Source organism: Gavia stellata, chromosome 21 (assembly GCF_030936135.1).
Source record: "Gavia stellata isolate bGavSte3 chromosome 21, bGavSte3.hap2, whole genome shotgun sequence".
In the NCBI taxonomy this organism is placed as follows: Eukaryota; Metazoa; Chordata; class Aves; order Gaviiformes; family Gaviidae; genus Gavia; species Gavia stellata.
The window spans coordinates 1,663,599-1,684,919 of NC_082614.1; the positions used below are offsets into that span (position 1 = coordinate 1,663,599).

Here is a 21,321-nt window from a genome sequence, read left to right on the forward strand (position 1 = left end):
TTGGTTTGTTCCCAAAGAGCCACGGCTCCACCATCCAGCATTGAGAATAAGGCAGAAAGTGTGCAATGAGAACCGAGCTCTGACCTCCCCACCACGCTGCCGCTGCGGCGAGTGCCGGCGCTGGCTCGCTGCAGGGGAAGGGAGGCGTCGAGCTTCCTCTTCCAAACGTCACCGAAGGCAGGGTGAATTCCCTGGCGGCCTGGGCCGCTCCTACATTCGGGCTAACCTCATCGGATCAACGCTTTGAAATACGATGGTCGGTTAAGGGGGAAAAAGAAAACCGAGGTACCGAGGAAGAGGAGACCCTTACAGAGCTCTCCGGCCTCGGAAAACCGTGCCGATTGTACTGACAGTACCTGGCGCTGCACGGGGTTCGTGTCTTTTCCCCCTCCCTGGGACTCTTGCACCAGGAAAACCAAGCGTAACGGTTTTTCTTCTAAGTTTAGGAGCAACAGTTTGTTGTTCCTCGCAAAGACACACAGTGGAAAAGAAAGCGAGAGGAGGCCTGCGGCAGCCTCCTTTTTCAAAGGCCTTGGTGTTTCTGCTGAACCTCAAATATATCCCCTACGAAGGACAGGAAAGAAAAATAAAAAATTAGAAAGTGTGTTAGCAAATGCTCCCATGCAAAAGTCTAAACTTTATTCACTTTTATTTATATATTTAACAATTCTAAAGTATTTACTTCTCGCTTTGACAAAAATGAAAAATATAGGAGCACTTTACTCTCTTTAGGAGAGAAGGGTTATATATACAGCTATGGAGAGATACTGGTTCCTCCTTTACATACAAAGAAAAATAATACTAATAAAAAAGTGCTTCATCGATCAAAAAAAGACTAAGAGCTGCAAGCATTTATTCACACTGTACATCGCAGACCCCAAAAACCCGTATCGTAACCTCTTGGCACCTGTCATCAGGAACTGCAGAATCTTAGACCTATTTTTGACTCTCTCTTTGCACCACAAACCCACACAGCGTTAGTGTGCAGAACTACACCGCGGCCCCGACAGCCAAACCTCTAACCGCCCCCTCCGCGGAAGAGCCAGAGACGGGAGCCCTGTATGATCCTCCTCCTGCTCCCGCTGTCTCGGCTTTACACGGAACAGCAATGCCTACAGTTCTACTCCAGATATTCCTGCACTGGTTTAGGAACAAATACTTCTAGACACAACTCGACTGGAGAACCCATCTCTTCGCTCTTCCCTCCCAATGGTTTGGAAAACGTTTCGAAGCCCGTTCCAGGGGAGATCCCGAGATGCTTCGGTACCAGACCCCCTTCCCATAAGGACGCAGGCTGCCGTGTTAAACCAACCTCCTGGACATTCGTTTCTGTCTTGTGAACCTTCAGCTTACACCGCAGCGGTGTAACGATCCTTGCAAAGGGTGTGGGAAGTTCAAAGTCAAAATTAAGATACCTTGACATTCCCCCATCGGACCTAACAAATAGTCTGAGATGGTTTTCTCTGTGTGATACTCGCTTTGGATTATGCGATTCTGACATTCCAGGGAAGGGAAGCACCCCTTTCCCAAGGTCTCTTAGATTTTGGGCTTTTTGTATCTGAAACTCTCAAATACTCCAGCAGGATTTTTTGTTCTTGAGAACGTCACAAGAGAAGTTGTAACTTTGTCTAGGCGATGCATTGTGAAGCAGGATCTACATTTCCTCCTTGCCGAATTGCACTACGCAGGCTCTATCAAAAGGAAAAGGGGAGGAGTACCTAACACTCATTTAAAAACATATATTCGAGAGATTCACACTTTCATGAGGTGACTTTAAAAGCGACTCAGATTGGGACAGAAGGAAGAGGGGGAATCCAGGATGTACTTTAGGTTTTTTATGTAATCCTCAGGCAGGCTTTTCCTATCTGGAGTATACTGAATACAGACTGAAAAAGGAGGAGACATCCCAGGAGCATTACAAGCACCAGTGCACTCCTCATGGCCCGACCCAGCGAAAACACCAGCGCGTCACAGCCGCTCTTTCGTTGGTTCCGATAGTCTCATTAAAGTGCGAGTCCAAACAACAGCACGACGGCCCGTTTGGATGAACCATGACAAGTGCGCTGCTCCAAAAGTAGCTTCGCATCGAGTAAACCATCCTACGACGGGGCAAGAAGTCGAAGGTCGTCTACTTTCCCCACTCGGTTTTAAATAATGAATTGCATTTACAGAACTTCAGCGAGAGGCGCCAGTGTAAAACCCATCCATCCCAGCTCGGCAGCCTGTTCGATCCCCTTCTCACCTCTGGCAAACAAGCACGCGCTTCCCTTAGCCAGCGCTGTCCAGGTGTTTCCCCTCGGAGCCGCAGCGGCAGGGCTGATGGCAACGGAACACGTCGACCGTGTGTGCAAGCACGGAGCCGCCGAGTATGGAAATCCATGATTGATTCCCCCTTCACGCAGCGAGGATAACTAAGCCCGCTCTAAAAACAGAGAGGGAGAGTGCTCTCTTGGGAAAGAGATTCCTATTTCTTCTAGCAGCAACAGGTTCCCAAACAGCAGTTTCTTGTTTGGAAGTAACAGGAGTGATTGAAAGCACTAGCGCTGACGCTACAGGTATTCACACTTCGCACACTGGCTGGACTGATTCCCCTCTTCTCCTTCCCTCCACAAAATCGTCTGTCTGCAACAGTTCAGCAGTGGGGCAGTTAAATACAAAAGGGAAATCTGGTTCCCTTCCCGCTTCCACAATCTTCCAGCAAACAAACATATTTATATTATTATATATACACACACACACACGCGCGTAGACACATACACACAGATAGGACAGAAAGGAAAGGGGGAATAGCTGGAAAAGGAGAATCCCACAATCCAGCAGTACGTCCTCGAGGTCTGTCCCACCGAGCAGCGTTCCACGCCCCAACCTCCAAAGCGCACGGCTCCCGCATCCTCCCAGCCTCAGCCCACCGAGAATCTGCGTGGCTGTTGGGGAAGAGCGGGCACGGCTGCTCCCCCGCAGCTTCGAGGCCGGGGCTTTAATTCGACGTGGCAGTGATGGGTTTATCCAGTTCGAGATCAAGGCTGGAACTGCTGGGGTGCAAGCTGCTGTAGCACGATTTGCAGACTCTGCTGGGTTCAAAGAGCTGCTGACTGGGAACAGGCACCTTCTGGTTACAGCAACTGGAGCAGAACACGTTTCCACAATTCCTTGAGTCAGGAACAGAGGAGAAATGGAAAAGACAAGATTAGAAGCAGTTTGACAAAGTTACCCGAGTTCTAATATTACACTATTCACTGCGCTGTGACGGGGTCAGCCCTGGAGACTGCAGTTGCTCCTCCCTAAGTACCAGGACGCGTGCAAAGACAACCGTCCAACATCTGCACCTTGTGCTACTCGCTTCTAAAGCTGAAGCGGAGCTTTTAGGGAATGGGACACCAGACAGGAGCACAAAGCAAACCGCAGTACAGAATTACAGCTCATTACGCGTCTCTACAGCGACGGCTCTTCTGTACAACACTGTCTCGTGTCAAACTGGAGGGAACTCCCCCCTCCAGGAAACAGGGGTAAGCTCTCTCCCACGGCTTGCAGCGGAGCTCGGACATGGTGCTGCTCATCATTGTCACTGCTACCTTGGGGCACGCGGCTGAGAGAGGGGCTAAGGGAGAGCAAACAAGGGGCCTTCCTCCGCAAGGATGTGGGGAATGTGGTGTTCTGGCCCCTGCTCACTTCACTGAGCCAGCTCTGTGTTAGAGACAGACTGGATACTGCAGTCCTGGGAGGAGGTATGAGTCTCTGCTCCTTTATTCTTCTAAAAGCGTGTGCTGGTAAAGTACCAGCACAGAGACATTTTCTTCTGTTCCTTTCAAGTGCGCTGCTGGAAAGTTTAAGCACGGGACAGATGAAAAAAATTAAACCCAGTTTCAGTTGACGCAATCCTCCCATTGCCCCAACAGCGCAGTCCCTTGTGCGGCGTTGCCGGCAGTGCCACACTTCTGCGTAAAGTAAACCGAGTCAACAAGGATCATGCAAAGCCACGGGACGGGCAGCCAGGTATTTCATGCTCAGAAAGGGCAGCAACGCTGCGGCAGGGTGAGCAGTCTCATACGCATTCTTGTCAGATGTCAGCTGGCGGGGGCACGCTGGCGCATGCACCTCACAGGAGGCAGGGATAAAATTTAAATCTTGAAGAGAATTACCTTCTCTTCTCGCAGCCCCCCTCAAAACCTGCTGCTGCTCAAGCCAGCCTGGTGAGCACTGCAGTGCCCGGTCCTCCAAACTCATCAATTCTTATAAGGAGTTCAGAACAGCACTCCAGGGACATGAATTTTGCAAGTGTACCTCCACGCCTGACGCCCTTTTCATTAACTCTTTGGCATCAGGATTTTGTGCCGTTATTGTTTCGTGCTAGAAAAGATTTGCTGCTGCCAAGAGACTGACGTTCTGCCTACACCCAGCAGCTTTGATTAATCCTTCCTTGCCAAGAGACAAGATTTCCAGACGCTGGTCGCTGATGGGGAAAGAGTCAGCAGAGAAATCCTATTTCTCACTTCAGTGGGCTAATTTTCTCAGCTCCGCACAGCAGCTCCTGGTCTCAAAGCTGCAACCCCGGCACTAGGCGGCTGGCAACGGCTAGCCCTTCTGCAGTGGTTTTGAAGTCCTCTGAAGGACCCTGTCAGAAATTACTACCAGAAAACCGGGAGGAGTAAAACCAGTCCCGTGAGGTGTGAATACAGAAACATCCTGCAGAAAAGCAGTTCCGACAACCCACACCTCTGCTGCTGAAGGAACGATTATCCAGCAGCAGCTCGCTGTTGACGGATGGGGTCAAAAAAGAACCCGAGGTATTAAAACAAATACCTGTTTGTTGTAGCTCACCAGCTTCCTAACATATGCTTGTGGTTTTTTGTTGGTTTATCCTTCTGTGATAGATAATAGTGTTCTGCAACTGTTCTCCCCCAAGCTTCAGAAAGCTCTGAACAACTCATTCTTTCTATCCCGGTGGTCCTCTGCTTCGCTTGAGAGATTAAAAAGTGATGTTAAAAAACCTGCTGGAAAAGCGAACACGCTCCTTTGGGAATGGGGACTTAAAATCACGCTACCGACACCTCCTCCTCTTATTAAATCGTGGATGTTTGTCCATGTTTTTGGTGATGCTAACCCTCCACCAGCTTTGCATTACCTGTTACTGCCACAGTATTTTCAGTCCTTCTAAAGTAAGTGGCAGGTTTTTGTCAACACGCCACACAGAGATAATGGAATTGTTTGGGAACATGTGGACCTCTCCCAAAAACAAGGCAAAAAGAGAAAATAAAATTGCGTATGGCTAAACTTGGAGGACAGTCTCTTCTCAGTTAGAAGCGAAGCATTCTCTGTTACTCAAACACACGATTTACTGATGGTGAGTGTTAGTGTGATCCACATCCCAGTTTAAGCTACCAAAAGCCACGTCCTAAATGCCTTTCCGTGAAAAAAAGTGGCCTGTTTGTACGGATCTGAACAGCAAACATTGTGCTAGGCACCCACAACTTATTTCTAGTGATTTCTAAGGCAAGTGAAAAACAAAGAGGGGGAATAGGCCGAGTTAGTTTGGAGAAGTCACCAAGAAAAGGCAGACAGACACCAGACAGAGGCTGTTGTAAATGCTCACCAGATCTGATCAACACGTTCAATGTCCCTGCAAGGAGGGGAGAAAGAGCTCAGAGGGGAACGAGCAAAAGAAGCGAAGAGTGGCAGTGAAGGAAGCTGGTATTTTTATCCTGCTCAAGGCCTTACAGCGTATGGGTTCCAACTCATCTGCACTCTCAGGTAAGGTGCTGAGCAGACTGCCACCGATCACCAGCTTTTTGAAAACGTATACTGTGGAAATCCTCGGTTTTCTCGTTGGTTGCCGTTCCCGGTTGGTCTCCAGCATGAACAGCCAGAGCTCACGCGGACAGCCTGGTCAACCCAGGTGAGACATTTGAAAGCTGAAGAAACAAAGACACTAAAGGGAAATTTGCAACCAAACTCGAAACCCTGAGGCAATTTAACTCCTCACGGTGCTGGGGGTGTCCAGTGTGTATGCACGCGCTCGGAGTTCTCCAGAGCCCAGGCCTAGGACAGGGAAATGTAGATGCCAAACGTGAGTCAGCCCAGAACGGGTACGCTCACAACAGATACCGCTAGGAGAAGGACAAAGGAAAACACCATTTTAACTCTCATAAACCCCTTCAGATGTGTACAACTGTATGCTTAGTAATTGTATTTTTCATCTGAAGCCTTAAGACATACAAATTTGCACAAACACGGTGGACGTGAAAAAAAAAAATCAAAGCTGTTTAAAGTCTACTCATTCTTCCCTGGGTTTGTTTATCTTTACAAGACGACTAAATGGAGCAAAATACAAAACGGACACAAACCGAGAAAGATGGTTGTAATTCTCTACGACTTCAAAAAGCAATGAAGCATCAAAATGTGATTAACTGCCATTTGTTTAAATGATGGTTCTTGTAACCGTTTCCTCATGTCCAGAGATCAGGAATAGGGATTTATTTGAAATAGAACTTAGAAATCTGAGATTCTCTGTCTTTAACTAGAGTATGAGCTCATCAAAAGGTCTCTGCCACCTGGTCTTCATTAAGCCCCTGCTGCCTGCATCATCTGCTGTAGCCTCTGCTGGCAGTATGTCTGGCAAAGAATAATCCAGAAAACTTTTCTTTCACAGAGGTGTTCTTTTCAGATTCTCTTACAAGAGCGATTTTAAGAAGAGAGAAGAATGGTTAGAGAAGGAAAGGAGCAGGTTTACAACCAGTAATGGGAAGAAGATAGTTGCGGTATTGAATTACTGAATGCAAAGACAACAAACCGGGTTTTTTTATTATTTACACCCTCTTAAAGAGCTGATCAGCCAGCTGCCTCCAAATCCAGTTTGAGGAAAAAAGGCGGGATCTGTTTAGGCTGGGGTGGAGCAGACAGCATTTCTGATTTTTAAAATATATACTCTGCACAAACTGGAACTGAAGAGGAGAAACTGTTCTGTTCTTCCAAAGCGCTCCGTTCCTTCAGGAGCGTGCACAGCCCTACTCTAAAACTCTTAGTCTGACATTCGTCCTTGAGAAAGGAACCGCGTGTCAGAAGAAAGCCCTTTCCCGGTTTAACGGGAGAGGGAACAACTGAAGCCGTGACCGTGCCTCCCTCCCTTCTACCCGCTGTCGACGCACAGGTTACCTGCAGTGGTGCTTCCTACTGGCAAGCCAGAACGTACTGTCACAGCCGTAGCAGTGTGCAGCGAGGTGGTCTGGAAGCCATCGTGTCACCTGGGAGAAATCGAAAGACAAATTTATCAAGGAGAGGACAATTAATTAGAAACAAACCCATCTCATTTGCGCCCACAAATTCAAAGCAAAGCAACACGAGGGAAGTGCTTGTTCTAGTTCAAGAGCGCAAATTCAGTGTTTGCATCGATCGAAGACGGACGACAGAAACCTTCCGCTTGAGAACACATACACTAAACTCCCCTCAGACAAACAGAAATTAAGTGTTAAGTCCAATTCCTTGGGTTTTTTCTGTGCTTTAAAAGTATCCAGGCAAGAATATTCACCAAGGCTCCCTTCGCTAACCATCCCTTCGGAGAGCAGAGGGCTCATAGGCACAGGTACTGATATTTAAAGTATGAGAGACAAGCGAAATGCAAGGAAAATAGTTCACAAGAAGTGGCACATGACCAAAGGCTGTAGGATAATTTGAATTATGAATATCCCATCCTACCGGAAGAATGAGCGATTTTCAGGGATTTAGTCTGTACCTCTGTGTCCTGTTTATCCACCTGTTCCCAGCTGGCTTCAGAGAAAATCTCTGTGCTGCAGCGAGACAAGCAGTTCTGATCCAGATTGCTTTCCGAGTCGGGTATAGAAGTCTGTTGGCAAACAAACACAGCTGAACAGAACCTCCCCATATTCCTACTTCCATACAAATAAAAACCGGACAGTCGTGGGGAGGAGCGAAAAGGGTACCTCCTGTTAAGAAAGAGCAGGCTGTGTCTGCGCTGGAAGGGCGAATGTCACAACCGGTCACCTACCTACAGGGCACACGTGGCAGCGGAGGCAAGAGCACCTTTTTCAGTGGGACTATAAATGCCACACGGTGAAGCGGTTTGTGCAGGGGGGAATTGCAAGAGAAAAAAAAAAAAAAAAGACAAGCAAAAAAACCCCCAACAGGTCAGTTTTTGACCCTCTGATGACAGGATGATGTAAGGTAGACTGGATTTTAAATCTGTTTTCTGCTGTGTTGGCACAGAGTTCTGGCAAAACAGTTCTGGGTGATTAACCAAAAAAGCTGCTGTGGCTCCAATGTCATGGTCGCATTTCCTTTCCGAGGTTGCTTCACTTTCAAAGCTAATACTAGTAATATATATATCCTTTTGTTGGCAAAAATTCTGGAAAATACAAGCCAAATCACACAGAATTGGAGCCATATATAGTCCATATACAGGGTTTTTTGGGAATAATGCTTCCTTAATATAGTCTAGCCAGGTAGAGTTGTATTTTAACTGAATTAAGACTCAGCCAGCCCTTAAAATACATTAAAAATAGCAAGAAATCTTGAGTTAATGTCTTTCTGTGCCTGAAGAACGGGCACCTCTGGAGCTACAGAAGAAAACCTCTTACTCCCAAGCTAAGGCACAAACAGAAGGTAGAGACCAGATTCTTAAAAACGGTGAACTTTCTAGAGGACAGCACGCTCTCACATCCAGCCCTACAACTGCAGTTTGTGAAGGCCCTTAAAAAACGGGAGGATAATAAATTAAGCCAAATCACCAACTTTCTCCAAGGAATCCAAGCTTTTGTGACAGAAGCCACACCAACCGACAGGACGCTGGGCTGAAAGGAGTGCCCAAAAGGAGCCCTTAGCGCTCTATCTCCAATGCGAACGGCCAAGGCGGCTCCGAGTGTTTTTCACAAATGTACCTGGGACTATCCAGCACCTCTGCCACTTCTAAACATTAAATTAAACAAACAAAAGTTGGAAACCTCTTGCAAATGTGTTTGGTTTTTTTCCCCCCCAATTCTGCAGGCATATAGAACACGTTACGCAGCACACGTAGGAAACGGAAATTTTTGACGGGCGCTACGTCAACCTCAGGAACTGGAGGCCAATGCTCTGCCCGGTGTTCAAACCCACAGGAAGACACAAACTCTGTTTCAGGGATTCTACGTCTCCTCACCTTCCCCTTCATGCCCCTCTCCTCCTCCCACGCCTACCTGCTTCCCCACGTAGTAGCTCTCCCTTCTTCATTTCTTTGATTTAACTAAAAATCCCGGGCCTTTGAAAAGCGACGTTTCGCAGCAATCTGCAGAACTGCTCTGTGCCCAAAGGCCTCTGCAGATGAGGACTCCTGCTTCTTCTCTGAATCAGTGCTACATTCCAGCAACAGTATAAGGCCAGAGACTGTATTTCTTTTGACTTTCTATTATTATTTATTAGTCAAAAGAGGAGACGAAATTAGGTAAAAAACAGGTGGCGGGAAGCAACGTAAAACCCCGCCCAAGACATACAGAAAACTTGCTAGCTATTGAGATCTTGAACTTGGAATCACACTTACTTAATTACTGATTTTAACATTTCTTTTGCACCCACAACTACATAGATCATTTAATCGCTACAGAAATTAGCGTACTGTATTTGAATCACAGCTCAAACTTAAGTCTCTACTTTTACGACTTTAAACACTTCCAAGTAAAAGCACAAACGGTTTAAAAGCGCCCTTAAAATTCTTAATTTGCTGAGACAAAACCCTCATTGACATATGGCTGTCACAAAAGCTCTTAATTTATTCCAGCTCATGAGCCTCGAGCAGGCCGGCCTCCTGAAAAGGGGATGGCTCGAACTTCATGGGTTTGAGCTGACAGAGCAGGCGCTGCTGCATCCTCCTTACCCCAAGCGTGCAAAGCATCAAGAGCTCAGTCCTACGCTCCTGTCCCAATAAATGACACATTCACATACTAAGAAAAATATCTTTGCCCGTATATGAAAACAACAGTAAGCCAAATATGTTTGTTTTTTTTTTTTAATGGGCCAATGAAGGTGTTTAAGTACGTCCAGGCATGTGCGAGTACGCTGTGAAACACCCTTCTTGAAATAAACTTTGCCACGTTTATGGTTGAACTGAAACACAGCGAAAGTACTAGTCACTGTTAATTGCCATTTGCTGTGTACACAGTCAGTCGCTTGCCCTCTTCAGAACGACCTCGAGAGTTTTTATAAAAGCCTGTATGGCCAAAAAAATCACTGCCTGACGAATGAACCGAGAGCTGACAATATGGTGAGATCCAGGACGTGACTAACCAGCCCACTGTTTCCAGCAGTGGCCCAATTACCGTTTCACTTACCACTTCGTCTCCATAATCACCATTGAGACGTAAGGAGCTATTCAGGAACTGGCTCTCCAACCGGCTCTTCAACTCTTGCACTTGCTTCTTCAAGGTCTCCACTTCTTGCTGATGGCCAGTTTCTATCTGGCGCAGGCGCTGCTGGATAACATCAGTGTAGACAGGCATCCCGTCATCGTCCAGGTGACTTCTGGCAGGTTGGTCTGGGCTGCTGGCTGCCTGCTGCTTACCCAGATGACTAAACATCCATTTTTGGTGCAAGTTCTTCAAGTGAAACTGTGCAGAACTACAGCTAGCTGTGGAGACCTGCCGACTGAGAGAGGCTTTGATCCGACCGTCCTCTCCGTTCACACAGTGTCCGTTTGTCGCATGGTATTTCTGGGTGACGCTAAACCCCGCAGGCTTCTCCGTCATCTTGTTCTCGGGCGCCAGCTCTCCATTACACACAATCTCATCTTTACATTCAGCTAAAGGCAAGGCACAAGGGGAAGGCATCGGGATGTGTGTGTTGCTGCTACCAGAAGTCCTATGTACTTTTGTTCCCAGTTTTTGAAGCTCTAGCACGCTCTCCCCCTCTGGCCTATTTTCAATACTTCGAGAAAGTTCGTCAGCACTGTTGTCAATCAGGTGAGGTCTATGGCAAGGACCCGTAGGAACGAGCTCTTGCTTTGCTTCGTTCTCTGTTAGGGTTTCCGTAGAGCTTTCAATGTTGGATGTTCTCGCCTCGTGCGGGGTTGTCAGAGGTAACGGAAGGCTGGCCTGCGCTGTATTGTACAGGCTCTCTGCTTCTCCCTCGAGTTTGCTAATGCCGCCTTCCTCCGTATGCTTTTGAGTGTCTCTATTGACAGAGCCCTCCAAAGGAACAGTCTGTAGTCCTTTCACCTGAGGTAACTTCTGGATAGTGTTACTGAGATCAGCATGCTCATCCTCTTGTCCTTTAAGCTCAGAAGCACCCTGTGACACTGGATGCGGGTTGGATGCCGGATTGTTCGTTACGATACCTTTATCCACCTCAGCCTTTTCACAGAGGTCGCTGACATACCCATGTAGATTTTCAGTTCTCTTCTCCCTGTCCAGAGCAATCTCATCCCCTTTACCTACTGTCTCTAGGCTACCCCTTAAGTGCTCCTCCAGACCAACATCATCTTTAGTAGCCTCTTGCAAAATGTTCTCCATCTGTCCCTCTGCCACACCAGCTGCGACAGAGAGTTCTGCTCCAACCAGAGCCCTGCCTTGTTTACTCAGGCTGTCTCCATCGAACGGATCATCTCCAGGGTTACCGAGGCTGCTCAGCTCCAGAGACCGACGGTGCTCCTGCCACTTTTCGTTGAGGCTGGGGTCGCTGCTACGTCGATTGGTTGTAGGCACGCTGCTGTCACAGGCTGTCGTCAGATTGTCAAATGATCTCGTCTTTGGTAACCTACAAAGGTACAAATAATCAGAATCCAAAGTCAGGGGATTTTATTTTTTTTTTTTAATGCTTAGCCACTATGGTTTAACATCTCCCCCCACAATCAGGACAGTAACAATCTGCTAACTAATGAACTTCTGTGAAGTATTATCTAGGAGCACATTTTGACCATCTGTAGCACAGAGCTGCTTCAGTACTTTCTTTGTTTGCCATCAGGAAAATATGTTCAATCAGACTTCAAACATTTCCAGAATAATCCCTTTACCACAAAGCACAAATGCTTACAGTCTGGTCACACCTCCTAATTAATATGTGCTCAGAATCATTGTACAAAAAAAGCAAAGAAAGAGTTATGCAACACAGAAGAAGAACTCAAATTCAAGACAACCAAATGAAAGCTTATATCCCACAAGGATATAAGGAATCCTGCAAGGCTATGCAATACCCACAGAGCTTAATTCTGTTTGCTAATCCTCCCTCTGTTACGCTATCATCTCTGAAACATAACAGCTTTCAAAACTGAAACAAGGACAGACTGCTTTTGGGTAGGTCAGTCAAACAGTCCCACAAATAAGCCTGTGAAAAATACTTCCCTCCCACCACCAGTATTCTCCTCTTTATATCCCACAATATTCTCTGTTGATCTTACTTTACAGGATGGGATTTCTGGGCTCTAGGCTCACCTGCCCAGAGGCTGATCGTCAGGGCTAGAGCCTGGAACAGGGTACGGGGCACAGGTGTCATCGGCGGGCGTAGAGGGGGAAGAGCACGGCAGGTAAACAGCACTCCAGAGCATTAAATTACGCACATGGCACACTGGGTACAGCACCTGAAAGGGGAGAACACACAACGTTTCAGAAATGGTCAACTGCTCGCTCCCAGACCGCCAAGAGGTGTTCAAATCTGACTGCGGTAGTGTATCGTTCAGGTTTGCAGCTGGGAGGCTTTGCTACATCTCTGGGTAACGCTGAAGGCCAGTGAGCAGCTATGGCATTTGTAATCAGCTACACTTGGATATATAATTATCTTTTCTTTCAGAGAAGGAGGCTGAGGCATAACAATGCTGGCTTTCAGCTTCTCATGAATGAATTACTGCAATGTGCTCTGGGTGAATCTACACCTTAATAATGCTTCTGAGCGATTTCAACTGCTGAAGAATTCAGTGGCCTATTGTCAGCGCAGATTTCCTTGTACTGGGTATTATACCATGCCATACGAGAGCTGAACTAATAACCTCCTTCTACAGGCTCCCATTCAAAGCTCACCCTGCCTTTAATGGAAGCACTCGTATGTTAAAAATTAAGTACATGCAGAAGTACTTTGCTGAAGAGGCAGCCTGCTCTTAAAAGGGATTCCTTGACTGTGGAACACGCGTTCTGTTTCAGTTTAAAAACACCCCGGGTCACTCTATCAATTCCGCTGTTTCCCAGGCAACTTTCCTGTGGAAAAGCAGGCAACAGCAGAGAAACAGTCAGGTTTCGCTGCCACTGAGCAGAAGGAGGGCTGTGGGGTGGCTTGGTTTGGTGGATGCTGCTCTTCAACGACTATGGTTTTATAACAGATGTGGCTACACCACAGAGGCACCTTTTAAACACTGAAGTAAAACCACGAAAAGATGAATACAGGACAGGAAATGACCAAAACTCCCACATACAAACAAATTATCCCAATTAGCTCAGTACACCACAGCGTAGTATTTACTGACAACAGAGGCCAAGTCACCGAGACTGCATCTACACTGCAGGATGTAGCACGTAAGGGCAGCCCGAGGACAGAGCGGCTACCTGTCCACACTGCCTGCTTTAAGAGCGCTCTCTAAGCTCCTCCCGGGCAAACCTGCTGGCATTTTTCAGGGAACACTTAGATGCATCCATAGCTTTAAAAGTCCTCACAAGCCGTTTTTATCTGCAATGTCTCATGCTTTCAGCTATCACGTCCACTCTTATGATGACAACGTCAGGTTGAAAAGTCTTAAAGGGCTCTCTCTGATGTTGCCGGTCGCAATGACAAATGGGATCCGCAGGCAGTCTGAGTGCAGGCTGCACGTCTGGTGTCCAGGGGAGACAGACAGCCATAGAGGGCTGATGTGAATAGAAAATTAATCTTTTTATAACAAACGTAGGGATAAACTCTTTCCTACTAAGCCAGGTTTCAATTTTACTCTAAGGAACAATTAAAAGCCACATCTATCATATGCAGAAACACTGCATAGTCCTTACAGTTCGGTTTATGGTATCTGATACATTTATAAACAAAAAGGGTTTAAATATTTATAAAAGTCTTTGCTGTCCTAATCATGATGACATTGGATGATTGATTGTTTGTTCACATGTCCACCATACTGCATCCCTAAATGCCTTGCACGCCCTTTTATCAAATACACAGAAAGGTAACTGTAAGTCCCCTCCCAGAAGTTTCAGTGAGCTATTACTATGGAAGAGCCAAGCTGAAAATGTGAAAGTATCAGGAGAAACAAAGATATACTAAATAATCTGAGTTATTTTTTCTGTTTAGATTTAATATGAATAGAGACACACTGTCTCGGTTTGTATGCAATTTTACGACACTCCGCTGACACGGCTTAGTTCTCTAGAAAGGTCTATTTGTCAAACATTGAAATGTTTTCCGTTACAAAAAATAAAGCAAAATGTTTAGTTACAGAAAACGCCTTTCCAGCACAGAGAAATTTCTGAGGTTGCATTTGACATTCCTCAAATATCAGCAAACTTAACGCAAGACTTGAAACGTCAGACTGAACAGAGCGTTTGAAGGTAAACACCGATGAGGAGAGCTGAGCACACTTTTCTGGAAATGCCTATCTCTACCCTGTATTCATGGTGACAGTTAAGCCATTATAATGTCCCACTGCTACAGGCTTGGGTATTTTCTTAAGGTACACCCTTCTGAGAACAGTATAGCTGGGAGCCCCTAAAGGGACTCTCCCCGTGTGGCAGGGAATGAAGGATACATACGGATTCTGACTGGGAGGAGTAGAGCAGGTTTTTGAAGGCTTTGTTTGCTGCCCGCAGCAAAGACCAGACAGAACAGGTCCGTTCCTGAGTGTGTTTTTCTCCTCTCTCTTTCGCATTGTTGCACAGGAATGTACCAAAGAGGCAAGAGTAGGTGTGCTGCACCAATTTGACCTGCAGAGACCAAAATAAATGTTGTCATATGGCAGAAGACATCAGCTTAATATGAGAATCAACATTCAGGCTTAAGACGACACAAATCTTTCCTTCACAGGGCAATATACGCCCTTCCTAAAGACTGATATACAAATACACCGAGCATTTTTTGCATACCTCCTTATAAACTAATTGCAAAAGAACTCAAGCATAGCGGAATCTTTTAAAATCATAACTAAAAAAAAAAATAAAGACAAAATATTTGTTCATAATCAAGTATAAAAGTCTTGCTGATTCAAACTCACAGCCCTGTAGGATAGGCAAAGAAGAGAACCGTGATACCTGGTACAAAATATTAATGCAGCACAGAAAGACAAAGAATGGCGGGGAAAAGCGTGAATTTCTGTACGTCGGTATAAGTGCACACAGCACGCACATCCTGATCGTTAGTCATTCCACGCTGTGGTCCCAGACTGACAAAATAGCTTAATATGAACTTAACTTTAAGCATATAAATGGCTTCCATGGGATTATTCAGAGGTTTAAATGAAGGCAAGTGCTTCAATACTCTAATAAATTAAGGGGGTTACTCTAAAAAAGCCAGAATATTCAGGGTATGTTCACCCACAGCTCCTGTAGATCAGCAGTGTGCCGTGAAGCCAGCTAGAATCTTACGTATCTCATTTCACAACTGAGCTAAGCTGGGAGCGTACATATACTCGGTTACATGGCTGAGCTGGCAAGTGGTAATTCAAGTCAGCCACAATCACAGGAATGTGCTTTAAATCTCTTAGCGGATCAGACACTTCATAACAACTTCTGTTCTTCAGATTACTAGTCCTGCAGTCAGTGACTGCTTTCCGGCCTCGAGAACTGATTTTGACCATCCTAGGCAAATTTCTAATAGGAGAGCTGTCCACTTCGAAAGAATATAAACACACCTCGTGTATCCTATATGTTTTCAGCAGAAAAACTGAATGGAAAGGTAAGGGGGAGGTTGTTTTTAGAGGAGGAGCCTTCAGCTCAAAACAAGATCAAAGTAGGGAGAAGCTTTATGGCCAGTAACTACGACTTTTTTCATGCCGTTTGGATGTATTATACCAGAGTTATTGCCACACCTCTTAGGTGAGGCTATTAAATTTGTATCATTTACTTCTTTCGTCTGAACTTTAAAAGAAGTCCTCAGGGGTCCTGCTTCCGTTTTAAGAGTGAACAGACCTCGGGCCCCAGGAAGCATAAAAGTACTTTTGTCTACTGTATCTGGGCAGTTTTCCCCGCTTCCTTTATCAGGCTGCAGCGTATCACAGATAGATGGGAAAATCAGAAACCCCTCGGGGCTCTACAGTATGTTAGTACTGGGTACTGGTTTAGAAGCAGTCTGTAAAACAGCAATCTCTCAAGCCACAACTCACAAGGAATGCTTCGTTAAACTCGAAAGAGCAAGGGAACTGCCTCTGGAGCTGATGGACGCAGTCCAGCCACTGTAAAAACACTGGGCAGCGCTCATTTAGGTCATCCGAATTCTCACCATGGCCACAGCGATCTGCAAACTTGTGGCCAAAATCCAGCCACTCCGTCTCCACTAGCACCTGGAAACCCTGCAGAAATGAAAGTACAGATGAAAAGTTCCTGTTTTTCTCTGGTTCAATTTTCTAAGGCAGGCTGAGACTCACGGGAATCACCTTATTACTGTGTCCTCACTCACTCCCCATCTCCCTTCAGCACTGGTCTCATTACTTATCTTTACTGCTTTACCTAACGCCTCTGTGTTCCGAAATGCTGCGCAATGAAACTAGGACAGATATGAATTCCCAAGCCTACATGAACAGGAAAAGGAATAAGGCAGGTTAAGTCCTCAGTGACTGGCATGGAAGATCCTGATATGAGACCTGTCTTGGTCAGGCAGGGGCGAGTAGGAAATCCACCTTGATCAAAACCCTCTGGATCACAACAACCAACATTTGGACAGGAGAGGAAATCTTAAAGCTCTGCCTTGAAGATGATGGGCAGGTCTGTCTGTCGTAAAAGAAAACAATTCATCCAGGACAGGACATCCCTGCTCAGAGAGAGTGCTTGCCTGTGTGTATACCAAATGTGGCACAGTCACAAGGTTGATTAAAGGTCAAGTTGCATGATTTCTTATGCAAATGAAAAGGGCAAAGAACATTTCAAAACAGTGCTTAGCTGAGCACCTGAATGCGACACCTCATCTTACAGGACCTAAAACCCGTCACAGGTTAGGAAGGTTTTGATTCTTACTGGAAAGAAAAATTGTAGAGCGTGCTTATTAAGTCAATGGCTGCAATTAGAGCAAAAATAATAGCCGATAGCTGAAAAGCTTGACATGTCACAATGCCAAAGACTCATTTTCCTACACATTCTGATCCTTGTATAGACAGCTACAGTTCAGGGTTTCCTCTGATGCGGTGGTGACAAGAAGGAAGGCAAAGGGTGTGTACCGAAGAACTTTGAACAGGAATGACAGCACTCTCAGGAGGGCCCAGGAGGAGGTTCTGTGCCAAGGACAGGGCAGTATGCTTTGACCTGATGGATGCCCACTTCTAGAACCCACGTGAAAAAGGATCCGAGAAGTTTCCGCAATTTCAGCCAAAAGGCATTGCTACAGTTTAAACTTCTGGTCCTCATGTGTCCGAGGCTTTAAGCAGCAGTTTATAGCACAGTGTTCAGACATATGCTTCTGTTCTAGACAACAAAGGCATCTTGCATGTGGGCTGGCAGATGGAATCCAGCCATCACATATCACACAATGCTGAAAAGTGATGGGTGGAAAGAAAATTCAGGCTAAAAAACCCAAGAGAAATAGAACTAAATGACAGAGGACAACAAAAATGTGAAACTGGAAAAACACGCAGTTTGGGAAATCTAGAAAAGAGAAAGGCTTTGTATCAAGAGCTGGCTGAGAAACTGCAACGGTGTAACGGAAACCGCAATACGTAGCACTTTGCACTACATATTCCTAAACTAAATACGGGGAAGCACAGACCATGACGGGGCAGCTACGGCAAAGGGGAAAAATATAATCTGCTCTTGACTTACAGACGATATTTACACCTATATGTAACTGTATCTGCAGACTACTGTTGGTAAACTCCTGCTAGCTTTAGTGCTTTTTCTAGTGGGGAAAAAACTGCAATCATTTGTACACAGACTTCCTCAAAAAAGGACCCAAACGCGGTAACTACCTCATGCACTATCAGATGGCTTACAAACCTCTGTGGTCCTGTAATATGGATCTAGCAGCAGTTTGGCCAGCGCCACTATCTGGGGGGTTCGGTCCCAGCCGTCTGAGCAGTGCACCAAGACTGGTCGCTGGTCTCGGTCCACGGCATGAACGACGAGTAGCGCAGATTTCAGAAGCACAGATAAGTGCTGCAGCCATTTGGTGCTTTCCAGAGCTGATAACCAACTAGAGGAAAACAAGGGAAGACAGTTTTTGCTCTTTTAAAATGCTTTCGGTTTGGATCTTTGAATTTCGCAAGTCAAAGCTCCGACTTTAATCAGCTGTGAATGTCATTCTCGAGTGTTTTTCACGTACGTCTCGTTAACACTTTCCCAGATTTGTAAGAAACAAAGCCATGCAGTCCGCCTGAGGAACAGCCAGTCTCTGGTATGCGCTTTGCGCATAAGACTTGCAAGAAGCTTAAATAACATTTTCCCAGACAAGAGCATAACACATCACCAGCAACGGACAACCTAAGCGCCACTGGTAATCACTACTTCCAGCAGCCTCTGCTGTCTCCCTTCCTCTGAGCTGAGGATTCGGATTCCCCAGCAGTCCCAGTACCACTGGCGTATCTTGGGACTCTGCCATACGCCCCTGACACCGCCGTGCTTCAGTGAAAGGGTGGAACCTGAGGCGCCTTCGAAATCTCCCATATCTCCACTGTTCCCAGGCTTTACAAGGTGGGCTGTAGGTATCTTACGAATCTCTATCCTCTCCAGTTTAGGAAGGGTTGCCCTTCTGGATCTACTCTGAAACCATGAAAGAACTCTTAGCAGCAAATTCAAACCGGGAAAGCGGTAGGGAAAACGGGACTGGTGCAACTACAGCGTCCTACTGAAGACCCAACCTCAGAAGCTCCTGAGGTGATGGGCCATTAGAGGCTAGTTATCCCATAGCATCGGAGGGCTACGATATGTCTCCTGAAATGACACTATAAATGCGTGAAGTACATGGAACACCACTAGAATGTTCTGAAGGAGAGCCAAGCTATAAAGATTAAAGAACCAGGAGTAGCAGGTAAACCTAAGTGCTCGCACTTAGAAGCCCACCTGAAAGTAGTAACATTCTAGTAGCAATACTCAAGGCTACATTATAATCTCAGATCTCATTTTCTAGGTTCACTTCAATGGTAATAAACCAATGACTTCCTCTAGCTCAAATTCCATGGAAATGAAAAAAAAATAGCTTAGCATTATTACACAGGAAAGTCACCACACTGAATTTCAGTTTACAAATCAGCAGCAAAAGAATGCAGTTGCAGAAACACGTAAACAAAGGCAAAAACCACCAAACATCCACTTACTTTCCGGGATCTGGCATTTGCGTGCAGAGCAAACGCAGCGACTGAAAGCTCTTCCGGATAGAATGAATGTTTGCCATCCCCATGAACACTACTTCACAGTTTGGATAATATTCTGTAGAGAAATACCAAGAAAGAGGGAAGAAACTAAAAACTACACAAAGTTTAATTTCCAAAAGAAGCTTTTTCATAAAAACAAACCACTGCTGCTGTGGGCAGATGAAATAATCTGTTTACGAATATTCTGTAAGGAGTACTCGGAGTTCGGTAGGTATTCCAGACATTACAACACAGCATAGCAAAACAGGAAAGAGTTAGCAAAGTGTTTGTGTATTTATTTTCAATGTTTCACTTCACGTTACAAAAAGCAGAGTACAAACCTCTGGGAATAGCGATATTGCCGTGCTCGAGGTTATTAAAAAGACTGAGAAACGTCATAAGAGACTGCAAAGCATAAAGAATATTTAACTGATAATTTATGGATGGTTCCTAAATTTGGTAAACTGAAGTTATATATTCCTTTTCCTAACCACTCAAAAAGGCTGAAAGGTTACTTCATTCACTGCTTTGTTCTGAGTTTTGCTGTTATGAGGAACAAGCATCACACGTGTGAGAAATACTCAAAGCTCAGAAAAACAGAAGATAGTCAGAATGACTGAGCCGGCCTTCAGATGTTGCTATGGGATGTACTCGAGCAAGTCTGCTCTACCGGGAGGCGGTATCTGAACAGACAGGGTCCGCTAGTCGGAGGGAGCACCTAAGAAGATGCAGAAAAATACTAATTCAATAGTCTTTCCTAGATTTCCCTAGTCCTGACGCTTCTGTCTGCAGAAAAAATGACGACATGATAGCTAAAATGACCTTTTCTACACTAGAAAAGAGAAAAAAAATCAATCAGGATGCAGAATATGGGATACTGAGTGCTTGCACAAGAACGTTCAGCAGACTCTTAAAAGAGCAGGTTTTATATAATTTGGTTTCTTAACTGTTAACAGCCCAACAAAATTTTGCACCAACCAGAACATCCTGTTACTGATGGACTACGTAACTCCAGTCAAGAAGCGACTGACAATATCAGACAATTTAAGCATTTTTTTGTATTTTTACTGAATTATGTTATAAATAAAGCATAACCTAACTGAAATTTTAATACAGAGAGAGCGAAGCAAACCTGGAGAAAACTGATCAGAAAAAAAGGAAGCACTTAATGCAGGTCAAATTTATGGAAGGTGACAAGCTGATTGGAAAGTTTCTACAAAGAATTCAAGAGCCAATATATAGGAAGAAAATTAAACTTCTTGTATACTCTGTTTTGAAATTTTACTCTCTGATGATGAGTTATTCAGTAGTTCTGAGGTGTTAAATGGAAAATTCATCTTTTCTGGCTGCATATCAAAATGCAGCTATTGCAGCAAAGACCAGAACAAAAATCTATGGTCAAAATAGCTCTTGTTATCTTATCTGTAGTTTTTCTGCCTGGTATTTTTTTCTAGACTGTCCACCCTTGGAATTTTAACAGGCTCCAATCATATCCAATAGTGACCATAAAATAGTATCTTGTTTATAATACCAACAATTTACAAGTGCCAAAGAACACAGAAAGCGATAATTGCTAATGTATGACAAATGCAAGATGAATCAGGATTTCAGTTGCTTTGGGTTACGATACAAAAGCTGAGAAATGTTTCAGCTTTAGAAAAATTGCTGAAAAGTTGTCTTCTGCACAACCATTCTAGAATATTATTATCCTCTACAGTTAGTGGATTTCTACAGGTTTGTTCAGGGTTTTTTCTAGACATTAGCACACTGGACACCTTTGTCTCGCTCTGGTTTATGTATTTGACTCAGCAGGGGAAAGCTAATCAGCATATTCCACACAGTTCAGCATTTACTGAACACTGTTACCAGCTGGTTTTATGCTCGGAGAAACA

The 21,321-nt window shown here is 45.2% G+C and overlaps 1 protein-coding gene across 1 annotated transcript in view; it reads right to left on the bottom strand.

Annotated features, from left to right (window-relative positions):
- The window catches only part of MTMR3 (myotubularin related protein 3), a gene marked incomplete at its 5' end in the record, with an annotated part of 51,180 nt that continues 29,859 nt past the window's right edge, over window positions 1–21,321 (bottom strand). The window contains 10 exons of the mRNA XM_059827786.1: window positions 1–3,149; window positions 5,591–5,617; window positions 7,150–7,238; window positions 7,727–7,837; window positions 10,311–11,730; window positions 12,405–12,550; window positions 14,694–14,864; window positions 16,259–16,444; window positions 18,078–18,273; window positions 19,394–19,505. Of these exons, the coding sequence (XP_059683769.1) occupies window positions 2,978–3,149; window positions 5,591–5,617; window positions 7,150–7,238; window positions 7,727–7,837; window positions 10,311–11,730; window positions 12,405–12,550; window positions 14,694–14,864; window positions 16,259–16,444; window positions 18,078–18,273; window positions 19,394–19,505 (2,630 nt within the window). The remainder of the gene's footprint in view (window positions 3,150–5,590; window positions 5,618–7,149; window positions 7,239–7,726; window positions 7,838–10,310; window positions 11,731–12,404; window positions 12,551–14,693; window positions 14,865–16,258; window positions 16,445–18,077; window positions 18,274–19,393; window positions 19,506–21,321) is intronic.